The sequence below is a fragment of the Gymnogyps californianus genome, chromosome 1 (assembly GCF_018139145.2).
Source record: "Gymnogyps californianus isolate 813 chromosome 1, ASM1813914v2, whole genome shotgun sequence".
Classification (NCBI taxonomy): Eukaryota; Metazoa; Chordata; class Aves; order Accipitriformes; family Cathartidae; genus Gymnogyps; species Gymnogyps californianus.
The window spans coordinates 96,435,150-96,457,752 of NC_059471.1; the positions used below are offsets into that span (position 1 = coordinate 96,435,150).

General features: G+C 39.7%; 1 protein-coding gene across 8 annotated transcripts in view; it reads left to right on the plus strand.

Moving 5' to 3' along the window:
• Positions 1-14,010, plus strand: part of KDM6A (lysine demethylase 6A) — a 164,041-nt gene extending 150,031 nt beyond the window's left edge. For 6 of the 8 annotated variants that reach the window (XM_050900719.1, XM_050900675.1, XM_050900692.1 and 3 more), the window contains 6 exons: positions 772-886; positions 2,963-3,150; positions 4,386-4,527; positions 9,984-10,110; positions 11,049-11,219; positions 13,555-14,010. In XM_050900719.1, coding sequence (XP_050756676.1) covers positions 772-886; positions 2,963-3,150; positions 4,386-4,527; positions 9,984-10,110; positions 11,049-11,219; positions 13,555-13,584 — 773 coding nt within the window. In that variant the 3' untranslated portion in view covers positions 13,585-14,010. Of the gene's footprint in view, positions 1-771; positions 887-2,962; positions 3,151-4,385; positions 4,528-9,983; positions 10,111-11,048; positions 11,561-13,554 lie in introns of those variants that run through there. The other 2 variants (XM_050900667.1, XM_050900657.1) reach the window with 2 other exon arrangements.
• The last annotated feature ends 8,593 nt before the right edge of the window (positions 14,011-22,603 follow it).

Sequence of the window (22,603 nt, forward strand, 5' to 3'; positions counted from 1 at the left end):
AATACTGGATTCAAGGGGAAAAAGATGATGGGTTTATATACTTGGACAGTATTTGTATTTTACATGCCTTGAAAGTTTTTATAGGCTTCCAAAGTAGGTCTTGTGCAATCATAGAAATCAGTATGCTTTTACTTTTTAGATTCTTTATTGTGTGAGGATAGGACTCAACCCTCCATAATGAGTAGTGCTGTGTTAGGGCACTGGACTTGAGACTTCAGGGATCTGGACTAAATTCCAGGGTCTCTTTTTTCTGAAGTACAACTTTAGAAAATTCCATTAGGGATTATGGCTCAGTTTTCCAGCTGTCAAAAGAAGATAAAATACTGGCATTTCTACACTGATTTTGAAAGCTCTTTGGGACAGATTTTCTTACTACTTGTCTATTCAGTGCCTGAAGTCATGAAGTTTTGCTCCTGACTGGGACAGTCAAGAGCTATCATAAAACACAAAATCGAAGCTTTAGCATCTTGAAGCATTTATTTCTACAAAAAGGGAAATGTAGAAGTATTGGTCAGATTCGCAAGATTGGTAGTTCCAGCTTTTTATTTTCCACAAACTAACAAAAGCAGAATTCTCTTGTCACTGGTAGCTTAATTGCATTTCTTAACACTGTGAAGCACCTAAATAGTGTGTATAAATGTCATATAAAAATATGTACAAATACTTAAACTATGATGTAGGGCTTTTAGTAATTGTAATTTCGCATTTTCATAGCGTTATTTTCATAGATCAGCCTTACATAAAGTGTGTTTATTTTTCTCTAAATTTCAGGTCATCAAGAAAATAACAACTTTTGTTCAGTAAATATAAATATTGGTCCAGGTGACTGTGAATGGTTTGTTGTCCCTGAAAGTTATTGGGGTGTCATGAATGACTTCTGTGAAAAGTAAGCTGGACGTGCTGTTTTTCTCTATTTTTATCAAGTTCTCTGTGCCTTTCTCAGACCTAAGGGGGGAAATTACTGAGGGTGTTGTAAGAGGACATTATTTTACAGGTTTTCCATGTAGTCAGAAAAGTCTTTTAAAATAAATCAAAATACAAAATCTAGAATTTATAGCAAATACGACATTTGTACAATGTACAGAAACTTGGATTGCCTGTGATGGCTTTGCTCTCAAAAATTAACATTAGGTCCATTATTTGTTTTTTGAACGCAGGAATGAAGGAAATATGAGAAGTGAGAGAGTGGTAGTAGCAAATGCTCATCTAGGTTCAAGATTCAAATTTATACTACATTAAGGGGGATCAGAAGTTTAGTATAAGCGTAGGCTGTCTGCTACCAATATGTATTATGTGGCATCAGTCCAGTTTTCATAGTAATAACATTTCCACATCAGAAAATCCATCGTAGTCCTTGCTGTTTACCTAGGCACTCTATCATGCATATTAAAGTTGACCTCTGCTATTACCAAATGGTGATGCTTTTGTAATGACCTATAGGGCTATTGCAGTGGAGTGATGGAACAAAGTTGGGGGTGAAGGAGTTGGGGTTTGGTTTTGTTTTTTTAGGAATGATGGAGTAAAGTATTTTCCTGGTGATGTATGCTGTTAATCTTTATTATGATTAATGTACATGTTGTACACAAGCAAGTACAGAGTCACTGGTATTTTGGCATGGTTTCTTGCTGTATCTAGAGGGAGAGCTTAGTTTACTCAGACCCCAGGAGGTGTCATGGCATGCTTTGCATAGACTTACATGTTTGTAGCTTGCTGGAAAAGTTGAGGTGCATTGACTGTTGGGGAAATAGTCAGCCAGCTCTAAGATTGGGGTTTCTCTGTTGTGCCTTGTGTTGAGTGGATGCTTTAAAAACAAACAAAACACACACACATGCACACGCACCCCACCCCACCCCCAAAAAGAAGAGGAGGAGCAATTGTGTCCCCTAATCATGCTAGTATTCAAGTGGTAGCCTCTGAAGCTGATTTTATGGGAGAATTTTTTTTCCTCGTCTTACCCAGTTAAAACTGGACTAAGCTCTTGACTTTTCTTCAGAACTTTTCCAGAGCTCTGCAAATTCATCTCAGTGTCTCTGTACTCTGTGTTTTCTGCCTGTCTACTGACAACTGTTCTTATTTCATCCACGTTTACAAAGATTAGCCATCTCAAAATTGTAATTCCACTGATGCACTTGCAATGTCTCTGATGACGACATGCGTTTTACCCCAGTGACACTGTCCTCCTGAGAGTGACAGAGAAACTAAGATGTTGGTAACCTCATAAAATGTCTAGGGTGCCTGACAGAGGCACTGAATTGTCTTTGAAAACTGTGAATTGCAAATGATCTCTCATGGCGCAGTATAAAAACAGTGTAAAATTGGGATAAGGGTGGGTGAGAAGTATGTGTTTTGCATAACCATAGTGGAAGAGTTTGTGGTTAGGAAATCCATATGGAGGTGTCTTTTCATGCTTCTCAGGAGGGTCAACATTTCTTGGCTGAATATAGCATAGATCACAGTTGAGGTGGTGCCAACAGGTTGCTTGTTGTGTGGACAAGCTTTGCGTGCATACGCTGACAGTACGAGTACATGGTTGGCATTGTTCAAAACAGAAAGCATTCTTAAGAGTTGGTATGGTCTGTATATAAAATCAGTCACTGGTTAAAAAAGCAGCATTCGGCACCAGTGTCACACTAGATCTTGACCAAGGATTTCTCTGCCTCAGCATTAATAAAATACTGGGAAACTTAAAGGAAAATAGAACATAACTGGAAGCCATAAACTGACTTCACATGGGCAGCTAGATGGTTAAGTGTTTTAATGTATTGTAGGATGTGGAATGTAGAATTAGGATCAGGAATTTTATAGATGAAACTTTCCTTTTGACTAGTCCTCCTGGGTCACCGATTAGATGCAGAAAGCATTTATCGTGGTGATCAGTTTTTGCAGGTAATTTCATTGAAGTATCAACCACTAATATGTCTGCTGATAAATGCTGAAGACTTTATTTTTCCTGTTGTTTCAGGAATAATATGAATTTCCTAATGGGATCTTGGTGGCCAAACTTGGAAGATTTGTATGAAGCCAATGTCCCAGTTTATAGGTTTATTCAAAGACCAGGGGATTTGGTGTGGATAAATGCTGGCACTGTTCATTGGGTTCAGGCTATTGGTTGGTGCAACAACATTGCATGGAATGTTGGCCCTCTTACAGGTATGGTTGAATAGTGCCTGTGCTGAACTACGTAATTAGGTAATATTATACTACATATGCCACAGAACCTGCCACTTCTTACTAATTTACCATGCTATACTAGATTAAAAAAAATGAACGTACTGTATTTTAAGACACAATGTGTTTGAAGCGTTAAATAATTCCATTGGTAAGAAGAAGAGAAAGCAGCAAGAATGCAGTCTTTGTGCTCGTTCATTTAATGGGCTTGTAAAAATTACAGTTGTATAGCAAATGCTAGCAGAATAAAACGTTTATATTAATTCATACACTGTCTTGTAGGCCATTTCTTAACTTTTTCTCCCAAAATTTGTTCTACCCAGCAGACTGCGCTATAGCTTGCATATGAGTTTAAGGACTTGTCCAATCTAACTTTTTTGGGACAACAGATACCTAATTGCTCTTTAGTGAAAGCATCAGGAAATGTGAGCAGTTGTAAAATTTTGTTCATAAGGGAATATTAGGTTTTTCAGACCTACTGCTCTAGAAGTCTTTAGTTTCGAACCATGGTATTGGAAGGTTTTTAGATGTGAGAATGGAAGGAAATTTCACAGCTAAAATGAGATTCTGTCAAGCATTTGAAGAAAATGTACTTCCAAAAAGCTCCCGTTTTCTTAAATGGGTGTGTCTTTATTTCATCATGGTGCAATAAATAGTGTATCTCCAGGATTGTATGATTGACTGATACAGAGCTCACATGTTCAGTCACAGTAAATTTTGTAAAAAATTTTTTAAAAAAGGGCCGAGTGAGTAGGCTGCTTAATGAAAAAGTCTGACTCACTGCAACAAATCTCTCAAGGTGCAGTCTTCCTTTTCAAGACAAATTTTATACCATAGCATTGTGAAATTATGATAAAGAGTGAATAAAGTTAGATGCAGCCATTTCAAATTTAGATTTTTTTTTTAATCTGAAATATTTGAAAATTTATTAAGTAACCCTTTTTGAAATATTGTTCTCTGTTCACCATAGAAATTGAACACTTGTCAGTAACTTGTTTTCACAGATAGTTGTTGCTGCTGTGGTATTGTGCGTTCTTTTAGCATCATAAATACACTTTTTAAAAGAAATTTTATAGAATTCAAGTGTAGTTGGATTGAATGGGTCATTGCGAATGAAGTTTAATCTAAAAGGTATAAATTTTTATTATAATCAAATTATTTTGGCTCCAGTTGATACTTATTTCTTAACTTGCTTCTGTAATTTTGTTTTTGTATAGCCTGTCAATATAAATTGGCAGTGGAACGGTACGAGTGGAATAAACTGCAGAGCGTAAAGTCCATAGTACCCATGGTTCATCTTTCATGGAATATGGCTCGAAATATCAAGGTCTCAGATCCAAAGCTTTTTGAAATGATAAAGTAAGTTTTATTTATTTGGACATTTACTGTACCCTTTTCCTCTTCAAGCATAAAACAATAGTTGATTTGTAAGTAATCCTTTGTAAGGCTTTTCCATTCCTGAGAATCAAGCCAAAATTATTTTATATTCTGTGTTTCAAAGAATCCATTTATAGATATCATTAATTTTATTACGTTTTATTTGATGTTATTGTGGCATAGCAATATTAGGGTTAATATTAACTTTTTTGTTAAACATGCCATAGACTTAATACAGCAATTTACAGAAACAGTTGTCTTAGATGACAAAAGCTTTTCAGAGTATGTACCATAAGAAATAATAAAATTAGGTCATCAACCCGAATATTAGAATTAGAACGTTTAGTCATTTTTATAGCAAAGTTAAACTTAATTTTATATTTCTAGAACCTCTAGTTAGTGCTCACACACTGTCATTTAGACATCTAGTATAAATGTTTTAAATAAAGGCAAGTAGGAATTTGAAAGCCTCCTTCCCTTTGCTCTTTCCTGTGAACAATGAATTAATTGATGTGTAAAACAATAATTGAGTTTAGTGACATTTCTCATATGCATATTCCAAAATGCAGGAATATTCCAGGCTCGGAGCATCTTTAGTCATTGTCTTTAAAGAGTGCAACTTCAAGCAAATATAAATCATATTGCAGCACCATTATACCCAGGTTGAGGAATGAGTGGACATTTCAGCATATATCATAGGTTTGTCCTAAAGAAAGTGGGGGAATGAATTCCAAAGCAAATTACTCATCATGAGAATTCTCTGGTAGCAGCACACTGTTTTCCTCAAGCCTACCAAAGGAGCTTCTAGCTTGAGCACTTCTTAGTCTTATCAACGTACTGGATCCACAAGCATTGAATCCTTTTATAATTTGCCTTGAAATGGACCTTTAAAAAAGGGGGTGGGTTAACTTGCAAAAAAAGGGCAAAGAAAAATAATCCCCACCCCACCCCCCCCGTAGGGTTTATTGGTGACATCTGAGTGAGACACCTTTTTACGGTAGGAATTTAATTTAGGCTTGAACATCTGTTGCAGAATGGTGGAATTGGTGAAATAGTAACTTTGTAAGGACCAAGAATGTTGGAAATTGAAGACAGGGAGGTTTGCAGTCACTGTAAAGCTAGATTTTGGAATAGGATTTCTGTGGGAATACTTTCTTAAAATCTAGTTACTAATATCTAGGGTAAAGAAAAACTTTGCTGAAGGTTTGACAGTCCTGCCCCTTCAGTTAAGCTATTAGTGCTCATATTCAGGATGCCAGCTGTCATGAAAGGGAGAGGAGAAACTGAATAGCTAGAAATGGGAAATGGGGGGAAAAGAAGCAGGGTGTGGGAGGGAGGAAGCCAAAAAGTCCATTTAAAAAAAAAAAAAAACAAACCCACAAACTTATTTCACAATTATCTTTATACATATATATATATATCTTCCAAAGGCATCTATTGTAAAACTCAAAGCAGTTCTGGAATGTTTTTGGCAAAATATGATTTCCGATATTTGGCATCTGTGTTTTGCATTTGCACAAGTTTGGGATTTTTTGCCATGGCTTAGGCTTAAAAAGAGAAAAACATGACTGAGCATAGCATCCTTCTCTGAGAGAATCGCTTAAAATGTTGTGAAGAAACGCAGAGGACAAAATGGTAGTTTCCTCTTGTCTTGCTGGCTGACAGCAGCTGAGCTCTTTCTAGTGACAGACCTAAATTTTAGGTGTACGCTACAAATAAACAAAGATACTGAGGAGCAGATACAAACTTCAGTCTTGCATGTGTTTGCTTTTTCCAGTCTACTGAAACTATTTCCAGTTTACTTGGATTAAGCCCTCCATCCAATTTAGTTGTAAGCTAAATCCCAAGTTCCATGCTGTGTGTGCAGAGGGGAAGAAGATGCAATGATGAGCTCTGGTTTGTAACATCTAGTAGCAATAACCTGAGATAACTCTTTGTTGTGGTCACTTCTGTAGTTGTGGTATAGCTGTCACTAGAAATGAGTGTCACCAGAATACACCGTCTAGTATCTGACCTTTGTAAGCATACTGGAAATGCAGAAACCTTCATGCATCTCCTTAAGACAGGAAAGCAGTTGTATAATTTTCCTGTGGACTGCTTGTCTGCAGGAAAATAGCACCAGCTGGCAAGTAGCTATTGTCCACTGCTCCTGGATTTTATTATGTACAAAATATAGACATTTGTGTGTTTATATATATATGTGTGTATGTGTATGCATGTGTATAAAAACACTTGAGAACTAGTGATTTCTGATACAGCTGGTTGAATTTCATCTTCAATAGCTGACTTTTCATTTGTCATCAGGAAAAAAAATATATCAGTGACACAGCTGTCATCTTTTTGCCAAATACAGGTCTGTATCTAAAATTGCATGTTGAAGATACCTGAAATGTTTAGGTAGTTTGACTTCTGTCTCTGGGGCTTCTTAGGTATCAGAATAGTACAAAAGAATAGCTCTTGGAAAACAGTAAAAAGTAGTTTGTAATTCCAGTTTGAAAGATAAATATAAATATGTCTTACTGGGTTATGTGCGAGTAACCACTACAGAGGCAATAAACTAAAATTTAAGCATACATACAAATATTGGGAACCAGAGTAATGATGAAAAGAAATAGAATAGCATTAGGGAAAAACATAATAGAAGGAAACTTTGCTTTTGGAAGAAATCTGAAGCCTCCTGATATTTTTAGTTAATGTGCAACTCTGCTGTCTTGCTAGGTAAAAGACTAAGAGCAAAAACTGAAACTTTCTCATGAGATGTTTTTTAAAGATTTGATATTAACAGTAGAATCACGAGCAGGAACACTGGCAGACAAAATGATTTAAAACTTGACTGAGGGAGCGCAACCCTCAAGAAAAGAAAAATTAACCGCAAACCTCTTAGATGGAAGCTGAAAGGACTTTTACAAATGCATCTGAGGAAGAGAAGAATTTCAGAGGTAGTAGGAACATAGTAATAAAGGCTTAAAAAATTAATTCCAAAGTAACTGAAATACTAAGTTCTTTTACAAAAATAGTTTTAGAAACGTAGAAGAACATGACATGGGAGAAATGATTTTGCTCAAAATCATGAAGCCAGATAAAATACATTTCGGTATCAGTAGGGAAGACAGATTACTTAAAGATACAAAGAGGTCAGTTCTGCATTGCCATTGGGATGGTCTCCACGCTTTGAAAAGTTTTACTGGATATCTAGATATTCAAACAGGTTTCTCACTGCCCTTCTAGAATAAATCAGGATGATGTCCATTTTAAAATCTTCTCTTAAGTATTTGAATTTAACTGGACATGATTTGCTCATACTCTTTATGCCGTATCAGTAAAGAATTTGAGAGAGACATGGTCTAGATTTTCTTTTAACTGAATTCTCACTGTACAAGAATAAAAGCAGGCCTACAATACTAAAAGCTGACACCGTTTAACTTACACATTGTGGCTCTGCTAGACACCTTTTTGGCTTTCTTTAGGCTTCCCAAACTTCAGGAAATTGTGGTGCATTTTCAAAGTGATAGTTCGTATGCTTTCTCCCATTCTTTGACAGCATGAAATAGTTAACGTTGATGTTTTCAAGTGCCATTACTAGGATCTGAATTTTATCCAGGGAGGGGGGAATTCACCTTCTAGCTATTGTTTTTGGCTTTGGTTGCAAATTTGGCAAACATTGCAGCGGTGTTATATGTGGGTTACATTTCAGGCAATTCTTTTTTTCACAACTGTAACACTAGAAAACACTTTGAAAATAACACTGTGAAAATTCTTTGGAAGTCAAGAGTGGAGAACAGTGGTGGCAGGTGTGCAGATGTGCTTCCAGTTGTTCTTTGGCATACCCAAAGACTTTTCCAGATAACAGCAGAAGAGAAGAGAAGAATTGTACCTTTTAAGTTCATTTGAAATTGGGCTGTATTGCATAAAAGAATGCTATACCAAAGTCCCTGCGCTTGTCAGAAGCACATTAGCCCGACACTCAAGTGAATTAATACATGATCTATCGCATATGGTTGGCCTTAGCTTCGTAAGTCCCATTAACATCAAACTTCGAAAGTGTTGAAGGAGTTACAGTTAAATGAGCCGTTTAATTTTCTTGAAATTTGGTGTATGAAAATGCGATGTTTATCATAGAAACACGCTTTCAGTTTTGCATTATTCTTACAGTGAGGGTATTAATGAAGCCATAAACTTGTTTTTAGTGAAGATGAACAGTCTGAGTGTAAAACATCAAGAGAAGAGTATCTCAAAGTAAGCCTAAGATTCTATTAACTACTTGGAAACACATGAAAGAAACTTTTTTTAAAAAAATACAGAACGTATATATTACATGTTTAAGGCTTTAAAATGGGAGGAGGATCAAGTTGAAAACATTTTGATAGAACTCTTGAGCACTTTGTTTTCTGTCCAATGTTTATTCTTCCCCTTACACTTTTTCAATCTTCCTTCTGCATCTAATGAGCATGTAACGTAACCACCCTGTGGAGGAGAAAATTAAAGGCTGCAAAGGCTGCAGCTCAAATAAATACGATAGCTGAGAGCTAAAAATTACTGTAAATAACATTGTAATTTAGAGATCTGGCGACCTATTTTGCCAGCTTTTTTTAGAGAATGTATGTGGCTCATACAACGCTAGAAAAAGAGTTAGATTTTCTAGTACAGAAGAGACCTGTATAAAATTGTGAAGTTTTTTGTTGTTTTGTTTGGGTTTTTTTAAATCCTTTTCAGAAGTATGGCAGGGAATTGTTGATTTTAATTTGACATTTGACCAGGTCTTTTCTTCATTCATAAAATAAGTGTTAAAAAAATTATTTTTTTTTTCAACGTTAGGGGTTTTTTTTTTCCTGTGAAGGGACTTCCTTTTCTAATACCAACCTTTTACATGGAAGAAGATACTTGTTGATGGATTTTATTTCCACTGTGTGTAGAGTGATTCCTGTCAGAACTTGGGTTTTCAGACTTTGGATAACTGAAAGTTTAGTAGTGCTGAGGAAGTAACAGGGTTTTTAAGGTGTTAGTTAAAACAGTTCTTTGCATTAGGCTCTAGTCATTTACACAAAATGTAAACAGTTATTTTGAACTTGGCAGTTCAAACTAACTTTTTGCTGATAAATTCATAGTTCAAAATAAAATACATTAATTGATTTTGAAAACACTTAGTTTTATTGTGCTTAAAAGAGCATTCATGCATTCCAGTCAAAAATGAAACATACAGCCCGTTTGCAGGGCAAGGGGCAGTACTGAAATGGAACAAGTCTACGCAGAGGTCCATAAGCATGTGGTCTAACTTCTACCTAAGTCATGAGTCCAGTGATACTTATTAGCCAGCTGTTTCTGAAATGCTGGAGGAAGAGGAGACTCCAGGTACAGGGTCTTGGAAGAAATTTAAGCCTACTTGAATCCTGCTATAATGTTGAATATTGAACTGAATATACAACTGATTTTGGTTGCAGGTACTGCCTGTTAAGAACTCTCAAACAGTGTCAGACACTGAGGGAAGCTCTGATTGCTGCAGGAAAAGAGATTGTCTGGCATGGGCGAGCAAAGGACGAGCCAGCTCATTACTGTAGCATTTGTGAGGTCAGTAAAAATATGTGTTGGACTTGTGTACTACTATAATACTTATTTAAATTTTGTCCTGTCTTTTGTTGTTGTTGCTGTTTTAATTTTTGCTTTTAAGTTGCAGCATCTACTATATGCTATAAGCACATATGTGATGTAGTACTGTCTTCAAAGAGCTTATCAAGCTGTTTTTGTAGACATAGGCTGTATTTTGCTGCAGTGTCTTCCACAGTACTTCCACAGCATTGTTATTCACTAGGTCGATTTTCAATTCTCAGTTATTATAAAAAGTTGTTATCCCTTCCTGCATATAATTTGATCTGCTGAGCTTCATTTTAAAGGTGTATCTGTCTTCGTTTCAGAAGTCAACAATAGCCCCGAGAGAGAGAATTTAAGCATATTTTCTTCACAGGACATACGTTTTTGCTGAAATTTTTGATTCTATTTTCTGTTAATAGTTCCTTTAAAGTATTGGATAGTAGTTTTCATGAAGCTTAAAAGAAAATAAAATTTTCCTACCCCCTGAAAATCAGTTTCTAGTTATCTTCTGGCTGAGCCTCTTGGGCAGGAGGAGTGTGTGACTGAGTAGTAAAGAAATAAATCACAAACTTCTTTTGCAGACAAATTTAAAAGAGGAAAATTAGGTATAATTGTTATAAATCCCCACCTTACTGAGTAACCCCTATTCAGAGTATGAATCCTGCTTTGTCAATATTGACCAAAAGCTTTCCCGTAGCGCTGTTCATGCAGACATCCTAAGTGTGATATTAGTGGGTTTACAACATGTCAATTCTCTGCCTGAGCCTTAGGAGGATAGATTTTTCCCTGAACAAATCTAATTTTTCTTCTTGCATACACAGAGTAAGGTTGTAAATCTTGAAGAAAATACAGTTGTCATGGTTTAACTTTTAAAAAATGAAATTGTAACAGTTGACTTTCTCTTTCCTATCTAATAGGTGGAAGTCTTTGATCTGCTTTTTGTCACTAGTGAGAGCAATTCTCGAAAGACCTATGTTGTACATTGCCAAGACTGTGCACGAAAGATAAGCACGAACCTGGAGAATTTTGTGGTGCTAGAACAGTACAAAATGGAGGACTTGATGCAAGTCTATGATCAATTTACATTAGTAAGTCAAATTAATAAGTGGGTGCATAAATACATTATTTGTAAAGCAGTTGTAGACTGTCTTGGTACTCCATTGTATGAGTACCATGGACTTTCTGATTCAAATGGAGGTATGGGTTGTGTGTGATATTTACAGAACAAAACGCTGAAGAGTCAGAATTATGTGAAATAGTACAGTAACTTACTGCAGAACATAACCGCTGAGTTTTCAGGAAAAGTATGATGTTACAATTCATAAAGTTGTGGCTTTAAAAATCCAATAGAGATCACCTGAAGACCATAACTGGATCAGATGGAGATGGGAAGAATCAGGACAGTGAAGCTTGGAGAAACTAGCACCAGGTTCAAGAGCATCTCTAATACATTGGTTGTGGTATGAAGTCAGTATAGCAGCAGAGCATCCTATGCACTCAGACCCCTTCCTTCCCCTTCCCCACCCATCCCCTCCCAAATCAGCACTGTCCTTCTGCTTAGCAAGTGGATGCTCTCAAACAGTTCTGTCTTTTGGCTTGGGGCCTCCTTTGCATTTCAATTTAAAGCAAAAAGCCTCTTTGCCATTATAGCTTTGTGCTATATATGGCAGCCTCCTGCTTTGAACTGTGTCAGCACAACTGTCCTAACATTTCACCCAGGTTTCATTGTTTCAGGCAAAGATGGCTTGTTTGTAATCACAATGAAAGCGATGCTGGATTTATTTGTAAGCCTTGCCTTTCTGTCAAAGGAGACAAACATTGGACTAAGCATTATGAGAATTTCATGTTGAATTAAATACAACAGCCCAGAAATGGCTGTGCCTTTTGATTCATTTCCAGGTGCTGCAGAAAATGTGTGTTTAGACAATTATTTCATGTAATGCTAGCATGATAAGTTGTGACCTTTTGAGCTAAGGCCTCAAGGTTCAGCAGTAGAGGCTGGCAAGAGTGCAGGACCATGTCCTTTGAATTTAATTCTCTTCATTGGTCCTACAGAGCCTGAGGTGGTTGAACTTCAATTCATACTTCTAGGAGCCCATTGTCATTATAGTTTGTGAAATACTGCAATTTCGAAGTGATGATCTGTTATAGAAAAGCATATAAATAAACACCTGTTCTCAGATACGTCATCCAGTTGAGTGGAAATGGGCAAGAACATTTCTGTATGGAAAAGAGGGGGGAGGGAGGGGGATTTTGTTGTCTGTGTTTATAACATTATATAGGTAACAGTGATGATGATGTCCCTAGAACAAGGGTTCTCAACCTGTGAGTAGCTCCCTCCCCCACCAAAGCCTATACCTGCAGCCCTAAAGGGCATTAATAATTGTTCTCTTGTGAAATTGGTGTGCACATTCATTTCTTTTGAAGGGGATACAGTCCAGATTGAGAAGAGTCATAGCCTAAAAGTGACATCTCTCAGATCTAGGAGAAGCGTTAAGGTTTGTTGCAAGTCACAGGATGAAGATAATCTCAGATGGCAAAGGTGCAGTAGGCCTAACAGAGAGGCTCTGTGTTTGGGGTAAAGTATTGGGAGCAAACATGGGGATCAGCTAGTGTTAGTGTTTCATAGGTGGGTACTATGGTATGATTTAAAGTGTCTTTAAAGACTGTGAGCAGCTTCTTGAAGGGATTCCACATCATGGCAAGACTGATGAGCAGGAAAAGAAGAGAAGGAAATGCCATCAAAGACTCAGTATTTTGATGGTAATGCCACAAAGTGCGGTGTTGCAAAATAGTTGGGTATCTTCTAGACCTTGTCTCCTGCAAAAAGGCAGGAACGAGACACCTAGCTTACTTCACTCTTGAGGCCCTCTGGTGTTGTCTTCCAGGACTAAAAAAAAAAAGCAACAACCAACTTTGTCCCCATGTCAGACAATCTGAGACCCTTTCCACAGATATGCTAACTTCAGGGTTATATGTTATTGTTTAGGTAGAGGGCAAAAAAAATGAAGCCCGCAAGGCATTTGGAGAGCCACAGATGGACAATCCCTCCCCCTTGGTAAACAGGTTGAGAATCCCTGTTTTAGAGTATATAAAGATATCTCTATACTGAGCCCACATGGAGTGCTCTGCTGCCACAATGGGACTTGTTTTGGCAGCTCACATCGTATTAACACAGACATCCCCAGAGCATGCTCCAGCCTGCAGTATAGGCAAAATCCTAATGCAGAGTAGTCATAAAATACACGTTGTATTTGAGTAAGTTGGAAAAAAATGCCAGTATCTACTTGAAAGAGTCCTGAAGTGTAAAAACAGTAGCGCATGTGACTTTAAACTCTCATGGTTACAATTTGTGCAGGTCTTGGCTAAACAACTGAGTTTTACACCCTTGTAGAAAAGGTAATTTAATGTTTTCTTTTTCAGGCTCCTCCATTGCCATCCTCCTCATCTTGACATTTTTTCATGGACATTAAATGAAAACTTTTCTGATATTCAGGAAGTGACCCAGTTCTGCACCACTGATTTTTGTAGCTATCCCGTAAGGCTGCTGGCTGAAAGCTGTGTCTATGCAACCTTCCAAGTGCGGAGTGTCAACCAACTGGACAGGAGAGAGCACTGCCTCCTACTCCAGAACTCAAAACAAATAAAGCTCATCCAGCTGTACTTCAAAAAAATAATTCCATGTTTTGTATATATCTGACAAAACTGGCAACATTATACAGACTACTGACTTGAAGACCACCTCTTTTATATTTCTCTGTTTCTGGGCTGATGAGTTGGTTTCATCCATTTTTCCCCTTCAGAATTTCCCTTGGAAAAAGTACTAGCTTAGCTGGTCATTTCTTTGTAAGGTAGTTAGAAATTTTAAGTCTTTCTTTGGGCGACTTTTTTTTTTTTTTTTTTTAATGTGAAGAGTTAGGTGATATAAATTTTTTACTGCTTTTATGTTTTTCTGTCTTGTTTTGAAACCATGACGGTTACACTTTTGGTTCCTAAATAAAATTTAAAACAATTAACAGCCAAGTCACAAAGATAAATGGGTTGCACATAGACTAAGGAATAAACTTCAGATTTGTGATTTTTGTTTCTAATCTTGATGTAAATTTACACTATTTATAAATACATATTTATTGCTTGAAAATATTTGTGAATGGAATGCTGTTATTTTTTCCAGATTACCTGCCATTGAAATTTTAAGGAGTTCTGTAATTTCAAACACTACTCCTATTACATTTTCTATATGTAAATAAAACTGCTTAGCATTGTACAGAAACTTTTATTAAAATTGTTTAATGTTTAAAGTTTTTCTATTGTTTGAGTTTTAAAAAGATTTTATGTACAGTGCCCAGTTTTTGTTCTTTTTTGAATCTGATTATATATATTTTATATATACTCTTGTGCTTGTGTATATATATAATATATATAGAAACTCGAATATAAATATGTGTATAAAGATTTAGAGACTAAATTTTTCTCGTTTTAAGTTTTACATCTATGGTAGATTTGAGGTGTCTACTGTAAAGTATTGCTTACAAAAGTATGATTATTTTTAAAGAAATATATGGTATGTATCCTCAAGACATAGAATGACCTTCAGACTGGTTTATTGTTAAATTGCACTTTTTGCAATAACAGACCAATAAATAGTTGCTGCCAAAATGTAGTAGTAGAAAATAAGTAACGGCTAAACTTTAAAGCTCTTCAAGAAAATACCGGCTTTGACAGGAAGTTTGGCACTAGTTTTAGAGGAGGAATGAAAAAGGTGAATTTGAGTTTGGGTGGGGATGTTCTCTGGAATTCAACCAAATTGCAACTTATATATTACAATATGTTCTATTAACAATTTAAAAAGTTAAGACTGAATCATCTTGGCGTCATTGTTGACCCCAAAAAAGGACGTTGTTTTGTGGTATTCTATTGTATTTTCACATATTTTGTAATACAAATTCACTGGTAAATTTTTGAAGCACTAGGTTTATTTAGGACAAGTTTATAATATATCGTTGTAACAGTTTGCAGTTTTAATGATGGTATTTATTTTAAGTTGCTCCTTTCTATTAGCTTCTTGAAAATGCATTAAATCTAAATTTCAAAATTGATAGCTTTCTTATCGATCAGAGTTGACTGATGCAGAAGGTTCTGCATCAAACAGTTTCTCATAATTTCTCATTAGTGGGGTATGTTAGTGATTGCATTGTTAAATTTTTTGTAATCAATGTGAAGTGTTAAAGGCACAGAGCATGCTAATAGTTTCTTTTGAACAAAAAGAATCGCCTCTTACATTGTAGCTTCAAACAAAGGGTGTTTTAATGAAGAATCAGTACAGCTTGTCTAATGCTGTTACAACAGTTTAACCATAGTTATAAATTACTTTCTTGCTAGTTCTTACAACAGTTGGACAAAAGGGTATAGAGATTAAAGAAAAGCATAGCAAATGCTTTTGCCAGCAAAACTACCAGCTAGCAGTTAGGAAGCCAGTATTTGCAGTTCTGTAAAGATGTAAGTCTCAGCTCTTGATAACAAACTCTACAAATCATAATTTTTTACTTATGTATTTTATGCAGTCATAAATATTGTAATCTTGACAAACCATGCTGCAACTGAAAAGCTACTCCTTTACAGTAGTCTTAAACCCAAATAAAAGCAAGATAACTTACCTCAACTAATCGTAAACAAAAGGTCCTCATTTCTTAGTGCTGTAAAAGAATATTGCTAACTAGGGAAAGAGCTACTGTGCGCTAATCAAAAGGGCTTTGTACCTTTCCTCCCCTTTGGAAAAGAGGATATGCCATTACCAAGGAAGAAAATTCGTATTTCACCAATGAACAAGTAGACCAAATCAGTAGAGCATCAGGCAGTATTGCTCGTTCTGCATGAAGGTTTTGTCATGAATTTGAATTGCTGCAGGTTTTTTAAATTGCTTTAATACTTTGCAGGTTTCATACTTCTTAATTACACTATGCTCCTAACCGATGGACAGTTTTGATCTATAAGCTGCTATGATTTAGAACACTTCTGTTTCATTTTATTAAAAAAGCACAAGTTAATATTTTAGCAATTGTAGTTATTACGAAGCACTTCTGCTTCTTAAATTACGAAGCGCATGATGCAAGTGAAACACTTGTAATCTCTGGATATTTCCAAGCATTAGCAGTCGGGCGAGGTGGGGGGAGGCGGGAGTCCTAAGCTGAACGGAGGGGGCTAACTCGCTTTCCAAGGAACCTCAGTCTTGGGACCCTTGAGCTCCACAGCTGAGCCGTACTGCGAGTGATTCTCATTTGCTTGTGGCTACCAGTTACAGTAGCAGGCAAATCAAAGATCGAAGTGTAAAAGGATGAAAATGGCCAAAGACGTGGCATTTATTGCAAGAATTTTCGAAAGGTACAGACTAGCAGAAAAAAGGCATTATTAGGGGATGGATAAAACCAGAGATACAAATGGGTGTTTAAAAAAAAAAAAAAAAAGGTAAAAGGTTGAATTAAAGGTGAGAGGGAATTAGAAATAAATAGCAACATTTGCTACTGAACTGTGGATCTGAGAACTGTCCTGGAGGAGCTTGATGACAAAGGGATCTCATAAATGGAGAGAAGGAATAGTCACGTCTTTCTGAGCTTAATTTAAGTTCTTCCGTAAATATATTCAACAGAGCATTTGATTTTTAAGCTTTCATTCAGGTACATAACTTGGGAGCAGTATCTCTTTGCTTTTTTGGAGAAGTGAAGTCCTACCAGTGGTTACATGTTAGAAGTAGTGATGTTGGTAGCTGTATAAGAAAGAAGTATTTAGAGATAGGTCACTAGAAAGTGTGAAGTATCTAGTGACAGAAAATTCCCAAAACTTCCTGAGTTTGCACGGCAGATAACTTGTTGATCCTGAAGACAAAGTATCCTGAATCTGCTCCTTTCTAGTTGGAAGACGGACTTTCAAAGTAGTATTAAAATGATGTTGCTTTGCTTAAATGAGTACAGCTTGGCTCAGTTCAGCACAGTATAGCATATTCTTGGAACAAAGGTGGGCAAGGCTTGGGGACTCCACAGTTGGTGCTACCCTGGCCACAAACACATTTATTGATTAGTAGATGGAAGTTGCAAGGATTCGACTGAGATGATAGGGAAGAGGGTGCTCAACCTTGGTTGCTGCCCTGATCCTGGGAAGGGGCTCAAGTAAAAATGTTATTTGGCGTAGAGGGCTAGAAAGAGGGCTTTTCAGCCTGAGCTTCCCTAGGTCAGAGCCATTTTGTCTGGATCCATAGTGTCTGGATCATGGCCCAACGTTTGATGGCTGAGATGTGGCCAACAGATAGATAGGGTGGTAGGGAAGCTTCATCTTCTGTGGCTGCTTTAGCCAGTGTGGGAACCAGACAGAGGAAGCACTCGAGTTGGGAGATCAGCAAGCAATGCAGCATGGGGAAGAGGCTGATGAGGGTGATGATTTACCTCTGAGGCAGGTCAAAGTCAACCAGTATTGGCTGCTTCTGTTGTGTTGATGCTGACAGCAGAGGAAGGAGGGATGCAGGTGATGCCCAGACAAGTTCAAGCTGAAGATGAAGCTGAAGCTCGGGTTCAAGCAAGCTCAGGGAGGAGGCTGCTAGCAAGGCAGCAATATGGGTATGGGGGCCGGTGCAGCCTCATTCCAGGAAAATAACGGCATTCTTCCCAAAAGGGGGGAGAGCAGGACATGTTTGGTAATTGGAGGGGGGGAACATGACAGACTTCCTCGTTGGTGCCAGGAGCTACGTGCAAAGCTAAAGAAAACAGCGGGTGGAGAGGGAGAGCAGCCTCTGCACTGCGCCTGGGGCAGAGCCCCTACTGCGGGGGGTTACATGGGGTGGAGTGGGGTGCAGCACAGCTGCGTGTCTAGGCTAGGAACACGGGGGCAACCCCTGAGCCCCACAGGAGCTGTCACCCTCTCGCCACAGGCTGGAAGAACTTGAGTGAGTGTTGGCTGCCTTGCTCTGGAGGAGTGGTGCTTGGCCTGGCCCCAGCGGGCTGGGCTCTCCCACCGCTTGCAGCAGCAGCGCTGGCCATAAGGGGGGAGGGATGGATTGTTAAGAGGTGAGCACCCATTAAAAGATTCAAAAGATTAGGTATGGGGTGAGGTGCATGTATCCTTATTTACTTCGGGAAGCCATAAAAACGTACTGGAGAGGTGGAAGAAGGGAAAAGGCACCTCATAGTGACAACAGCAGGGAGGGCTCGGCTTCCACCTTCACTACTTGGGCAGTAGTGTCAGCATTTTACAGGTCGCTGCCAGCTCCCTGTTTCCATGGGCCTTGTTAAAGCATGAAAATACAATTGCTGCTGCCCTTGCCTGGGGAACGGCAGGGCACTGGCTATATGCAGCAGTTGGGACACACGTATGGAGGGTGGAGGTGAGATGGAAATGGATTTATCATTACAGCCCACTGCCTCCCTCCTGTCCTACCCCTGAGCTCCTGAAGGGCGATGGTGCCTCTATCACAGAAGGCAGCAGTGCTCCGGTTTCTAGCAGGATGGAGCACCCCTCTCAAATGACACATCCCACATTTTTTTTCTGGTAAGAGGTATTTTCAGGCCTGGTTTCAATGTGCGCTGTTGCCCAGCCACTCCCATATAGGGAGTGACATGTGGTTTGGGACTGAAGCTGGTGAAAAGGGAGACCAAGCCAGAACGGGCATAGGAGAGAGCAATTTAAAAGCAGCAAAGCCCAGGCAATGGTTAATTGATGGGCTAATGGTTAAACGAATGGGCTAAAGCACTAACTCCTTTAATTCATGGAGCTGGGAGATACTTGAAAGAATCCCACCCGAAGCCAAGGCGTACAACCAGCCATTGCCAGAGTCCATGAGAACATAGAAATGTGATATGAAAGAGTTGGCTGTAAAGTACATGCAAAAGCTTAAAATCATTGAAAGGGGCAGAAAGGATGCCACAAGAGAAGACTGAGAGAAGTAGCATAAGATGTGTCCAGTGACATGTGGCTGGGCTATCATTTATATTAGCCTTCCGGGCACAGAGAAAGATGAACAGGAATAAAGAATATTTTCAGCGCTTTCCTCCTCTGTACTTTTCAGCACCAAACTGGGGGGAAACTGAGTAGTCCTTTGAGGAAATTGGATGTTTCTTGCAGCAGTGGTCAGGCATCTTTAGCTTTCAATGCCATATGCAAAGTCCAATGTGCAGTTCATGTCCTGGCTGCTGCTGGAGTTTTAATCTGTTCAATTTTAAGATATGGAAAGTTTAGGGTTTTGAGGGCTTTTTTCCCAGTACGTCGTTGCCGGTGGGCTGTCCCACAGGCTGGCTGACCTTCGCAGCAGTAACTTGAAGGACTGTTCCAGAGCCTGGAGAAGGCTGAGGGGTGGGCAATGGGTGCAAACAGGGTTTGGTCACCTCCTGTCTGCAGGCAAATTTCAGGTGGGTGCAAAAATGACCTATGCAAGAACCAGAGTGGACCTCAGATGGAAGTGAATTTTGGCTAGTGGAGGATAAACCAGCCACCAGGAATAGTCTCACTTGGACTGTGAAAAAAGCCAAGGAAAATAACTAGCAGCCAGTCACAGTTGCCACAGGTTTTTTGGGGGGGAGGCGTGCAGAGGGGGTTTTTGAGGGTAGTAGCACTGGGCAGGGTGTGCAGTGCAATGAGAGAAGAGCATCTGCTGCGGTTCGGTTCCAGTAGTCCAAGGCTGCCTCAAAGGGCAAATGGTCTTCATAGCTGAAGATCTGGAAACGTATTCCAGGGGCTCAGGAGCTGCTGGCAGGCTCTGGGCAGACTTATGGCTCTGTATTTATGTGCAGGACCTTGTCTTGCTCATGAGATGCCAGTTATCTCTGCTGTCCTGGATTAAATGCTAATGATTTGGGGACATGTTCATTGCAAACAGGGCAGCTCTGCCAGCTCCTGCGTTGGGCGTCAGGAGGAAGGAGGAGCAAGGGAGAGCTGGCTCCGCTGGGCAGTAGAAAGCAAATTACGCCAGCCTTGCCATCCACCCTGCTACAGCACAGCGCCTGCTCGTGTTCCCCATAGTGTAAGAGCCTTTTCGTAGCACAACAGCAGTTTGCCGCGAGTCCTGCTCACGGAGGGCCCGGGGCAGGGCTGGCCCACATCTCCTGGGGCTAGATCAGCCTGGGGAGGCCAATCAGCAGGAGCCGCAAGATATGTTGGAGGGGGTTTAGGGCAGTTGCTCCTTAATACTCGGCCCGGCCTTTTATCTGCTTATGCTTCCCAGGCTCATGCAACCCTGAAAGTGTTGCGAGAGCATGAGGGAAGCTAAGTTTCTAGGTGGCAAAGTGATCGTGGTTACGCTTGAGGAGGCAGAAGTGCCTGGGCAGCTTAAGGATGCTGATACAGAGTCATCAGATAAGGGTGCGGATGCCTGATACCTGGCTGGCAGATTTAAAAATAAAAAATTGGGTTTAGTGACAGGTTGACTGAGTATAATGTTACAGAGAAATGGCAATGTGGTCTCAGCCCAGTGGTGCCCCATGGGGGTGCCATCCCAAGCACTCACGTGGCATGATGCTAACATGTTTTGCAGCAAAATACTGCACTTCAGCCAAAAACCAGCCTACAGCAGATCCTGGGCTGGTGGACATCTTAGGAGAAAAAGACCTCGGCTCCACATGGATTAGGTTTCCTTCATCATTATCTATCACAGCACCCAAACGCAACAAGAGATTTTGGTATTCCTAAACATGGATGAGGGAAATTGCTGGGTCTGTGTGCACTGAACCATGTTTGTAACCGTGTGGTTATAAGTAAAGTTGCAGCCTGACATCTAAATCCTACTTCAGCATCTTTCAGCTTTTACCTGTGTGCCCAGTCAGAAGCTCTACAGGGTTATCTCTGAGATAGATACAGCAGAAAGCATTCCCCCCAAAAAAGAAAAACAAAAAGAACAGGGAAAAAAATCACTGTTTTTATGAGAAGTGTCTTAGAGGTGCAAGTATACAATTGTTCAAAGGTAGGAAACCAAGAAGAAAAGGAGCAAAGCCTAGCAGGGCAAAAGTCTGGGCAGGCAAAAAATTATTTGAACGAGTGCTCAGTGATCCGCCTTCAGTTCTGGTTAACAGAGAAACAATACGTGTGTTGGTAGTTGATGATACCTTTGAAAAGCCACTTCTTCAGCAGCTACAAAGTAAAAAGCAAAGGTGGAATGAGTTTTCCAGCACGGAACAAAATGAGTTGGCAATTATCATAAGTGCAACTTCAGTTCCTAATTTTCAAAATCAGTGCAAAATGCTGTTTACAGAGCTTGATGGAGCCTTTAGCAATTATTGCTGTGTTATGAAGAATACCATGGATAATGCTGCCTATGGCTTATTTACACAATTACAAGACGGGAGAACATAAGACAGGGTATGCACAAAGTGCTGCTGTGTTTGAATCGGTATTTGATTGCCCCACGCGCGCCAGGAGCTGGCTATTTCAGCGCTGTCTGGTGTTTCTCCAGCCCACCAGTCCCACTGGCCCCTGCTGGGTAAGAGCCCGAGGGCCTGCCAGCACAACCCATGGCTTCCTTCCCTCCGGGCCCGTAGCCACGAGATGTTTTGGGTGTGATGCTGGACAATACTAAGCTGTGCATTAATGTGGAGACTGCATTAGAAAAATCAATTTGGCCTTCAGCACAGAAATGTTCCCAGCCCCTGAGCTCGAGCAAAGGCTGGTCCCCTCTCCACCACCCACCTCCTCTTTCTCAGCAGTTCACCCTGGGGGTTGCAGGGGCAGCTGCAGCGGAGGTGCCGGCTGCTGAAGGAGGGTGCCAGGGCAGCTCAACACCTTCTCCCCTCGCTGCTCACCACTGGCCAGGTCGATGGGTGCTGCCAGGCAAATGGGGAACATGGAGACCCGCGAGGGAAAATGGCGAGTTCTGCTGAGAAAGGGTCTTGGGAAAGGATAAGGAGGTTTGTGCTGGCAGATTTTGGCACCTGGAGGGAGGATGGAGCGGTGGAGCATCTTGCTTCACCGTTTCCTTTCCTCCCTGCCAGTGATTACCCACATTTAGCATTTCTGCCTTCAGAGCAAACCCCCAGGGAGCTCACGCGCTGCAGGGGTGGTGGATATAGAGTTAAGAAAGTGGGTTTTTCTGTGGCTGGGGAGAAGGGAAGTGCATTTCTTCTCATTTTCCAGAAGCTAGGTGGTGTGTCTGCTTTCAAAAAGTTGAAAACACAGGGAAAAAACCTTACATAGAGAGGAAGAACTGCTCACTGCTCTGTGTCTTTTTTTGCACCTCCTTCCTCCTCCAGTTACTTTGGCAAGCTATCGATCTGCCATAGAAGAAACCCTCTTTCTCTCTATTCTGGCAAATCTCTTCACTTCTCGAATGTCTTGTATGCTTTATGTGCTCATTTCAGTGCTTTTTAGTGGTTGTGCTCATCTCTCCTTCTCAAAATACATGTCACCTTCTCTTAATGTTTATCTCCATGCTGTCACTGCCAAACATCCTTAGCATAGCCTTTCTATGCGTTGACACACTCCTTGTGTCTCAGCCATGCTC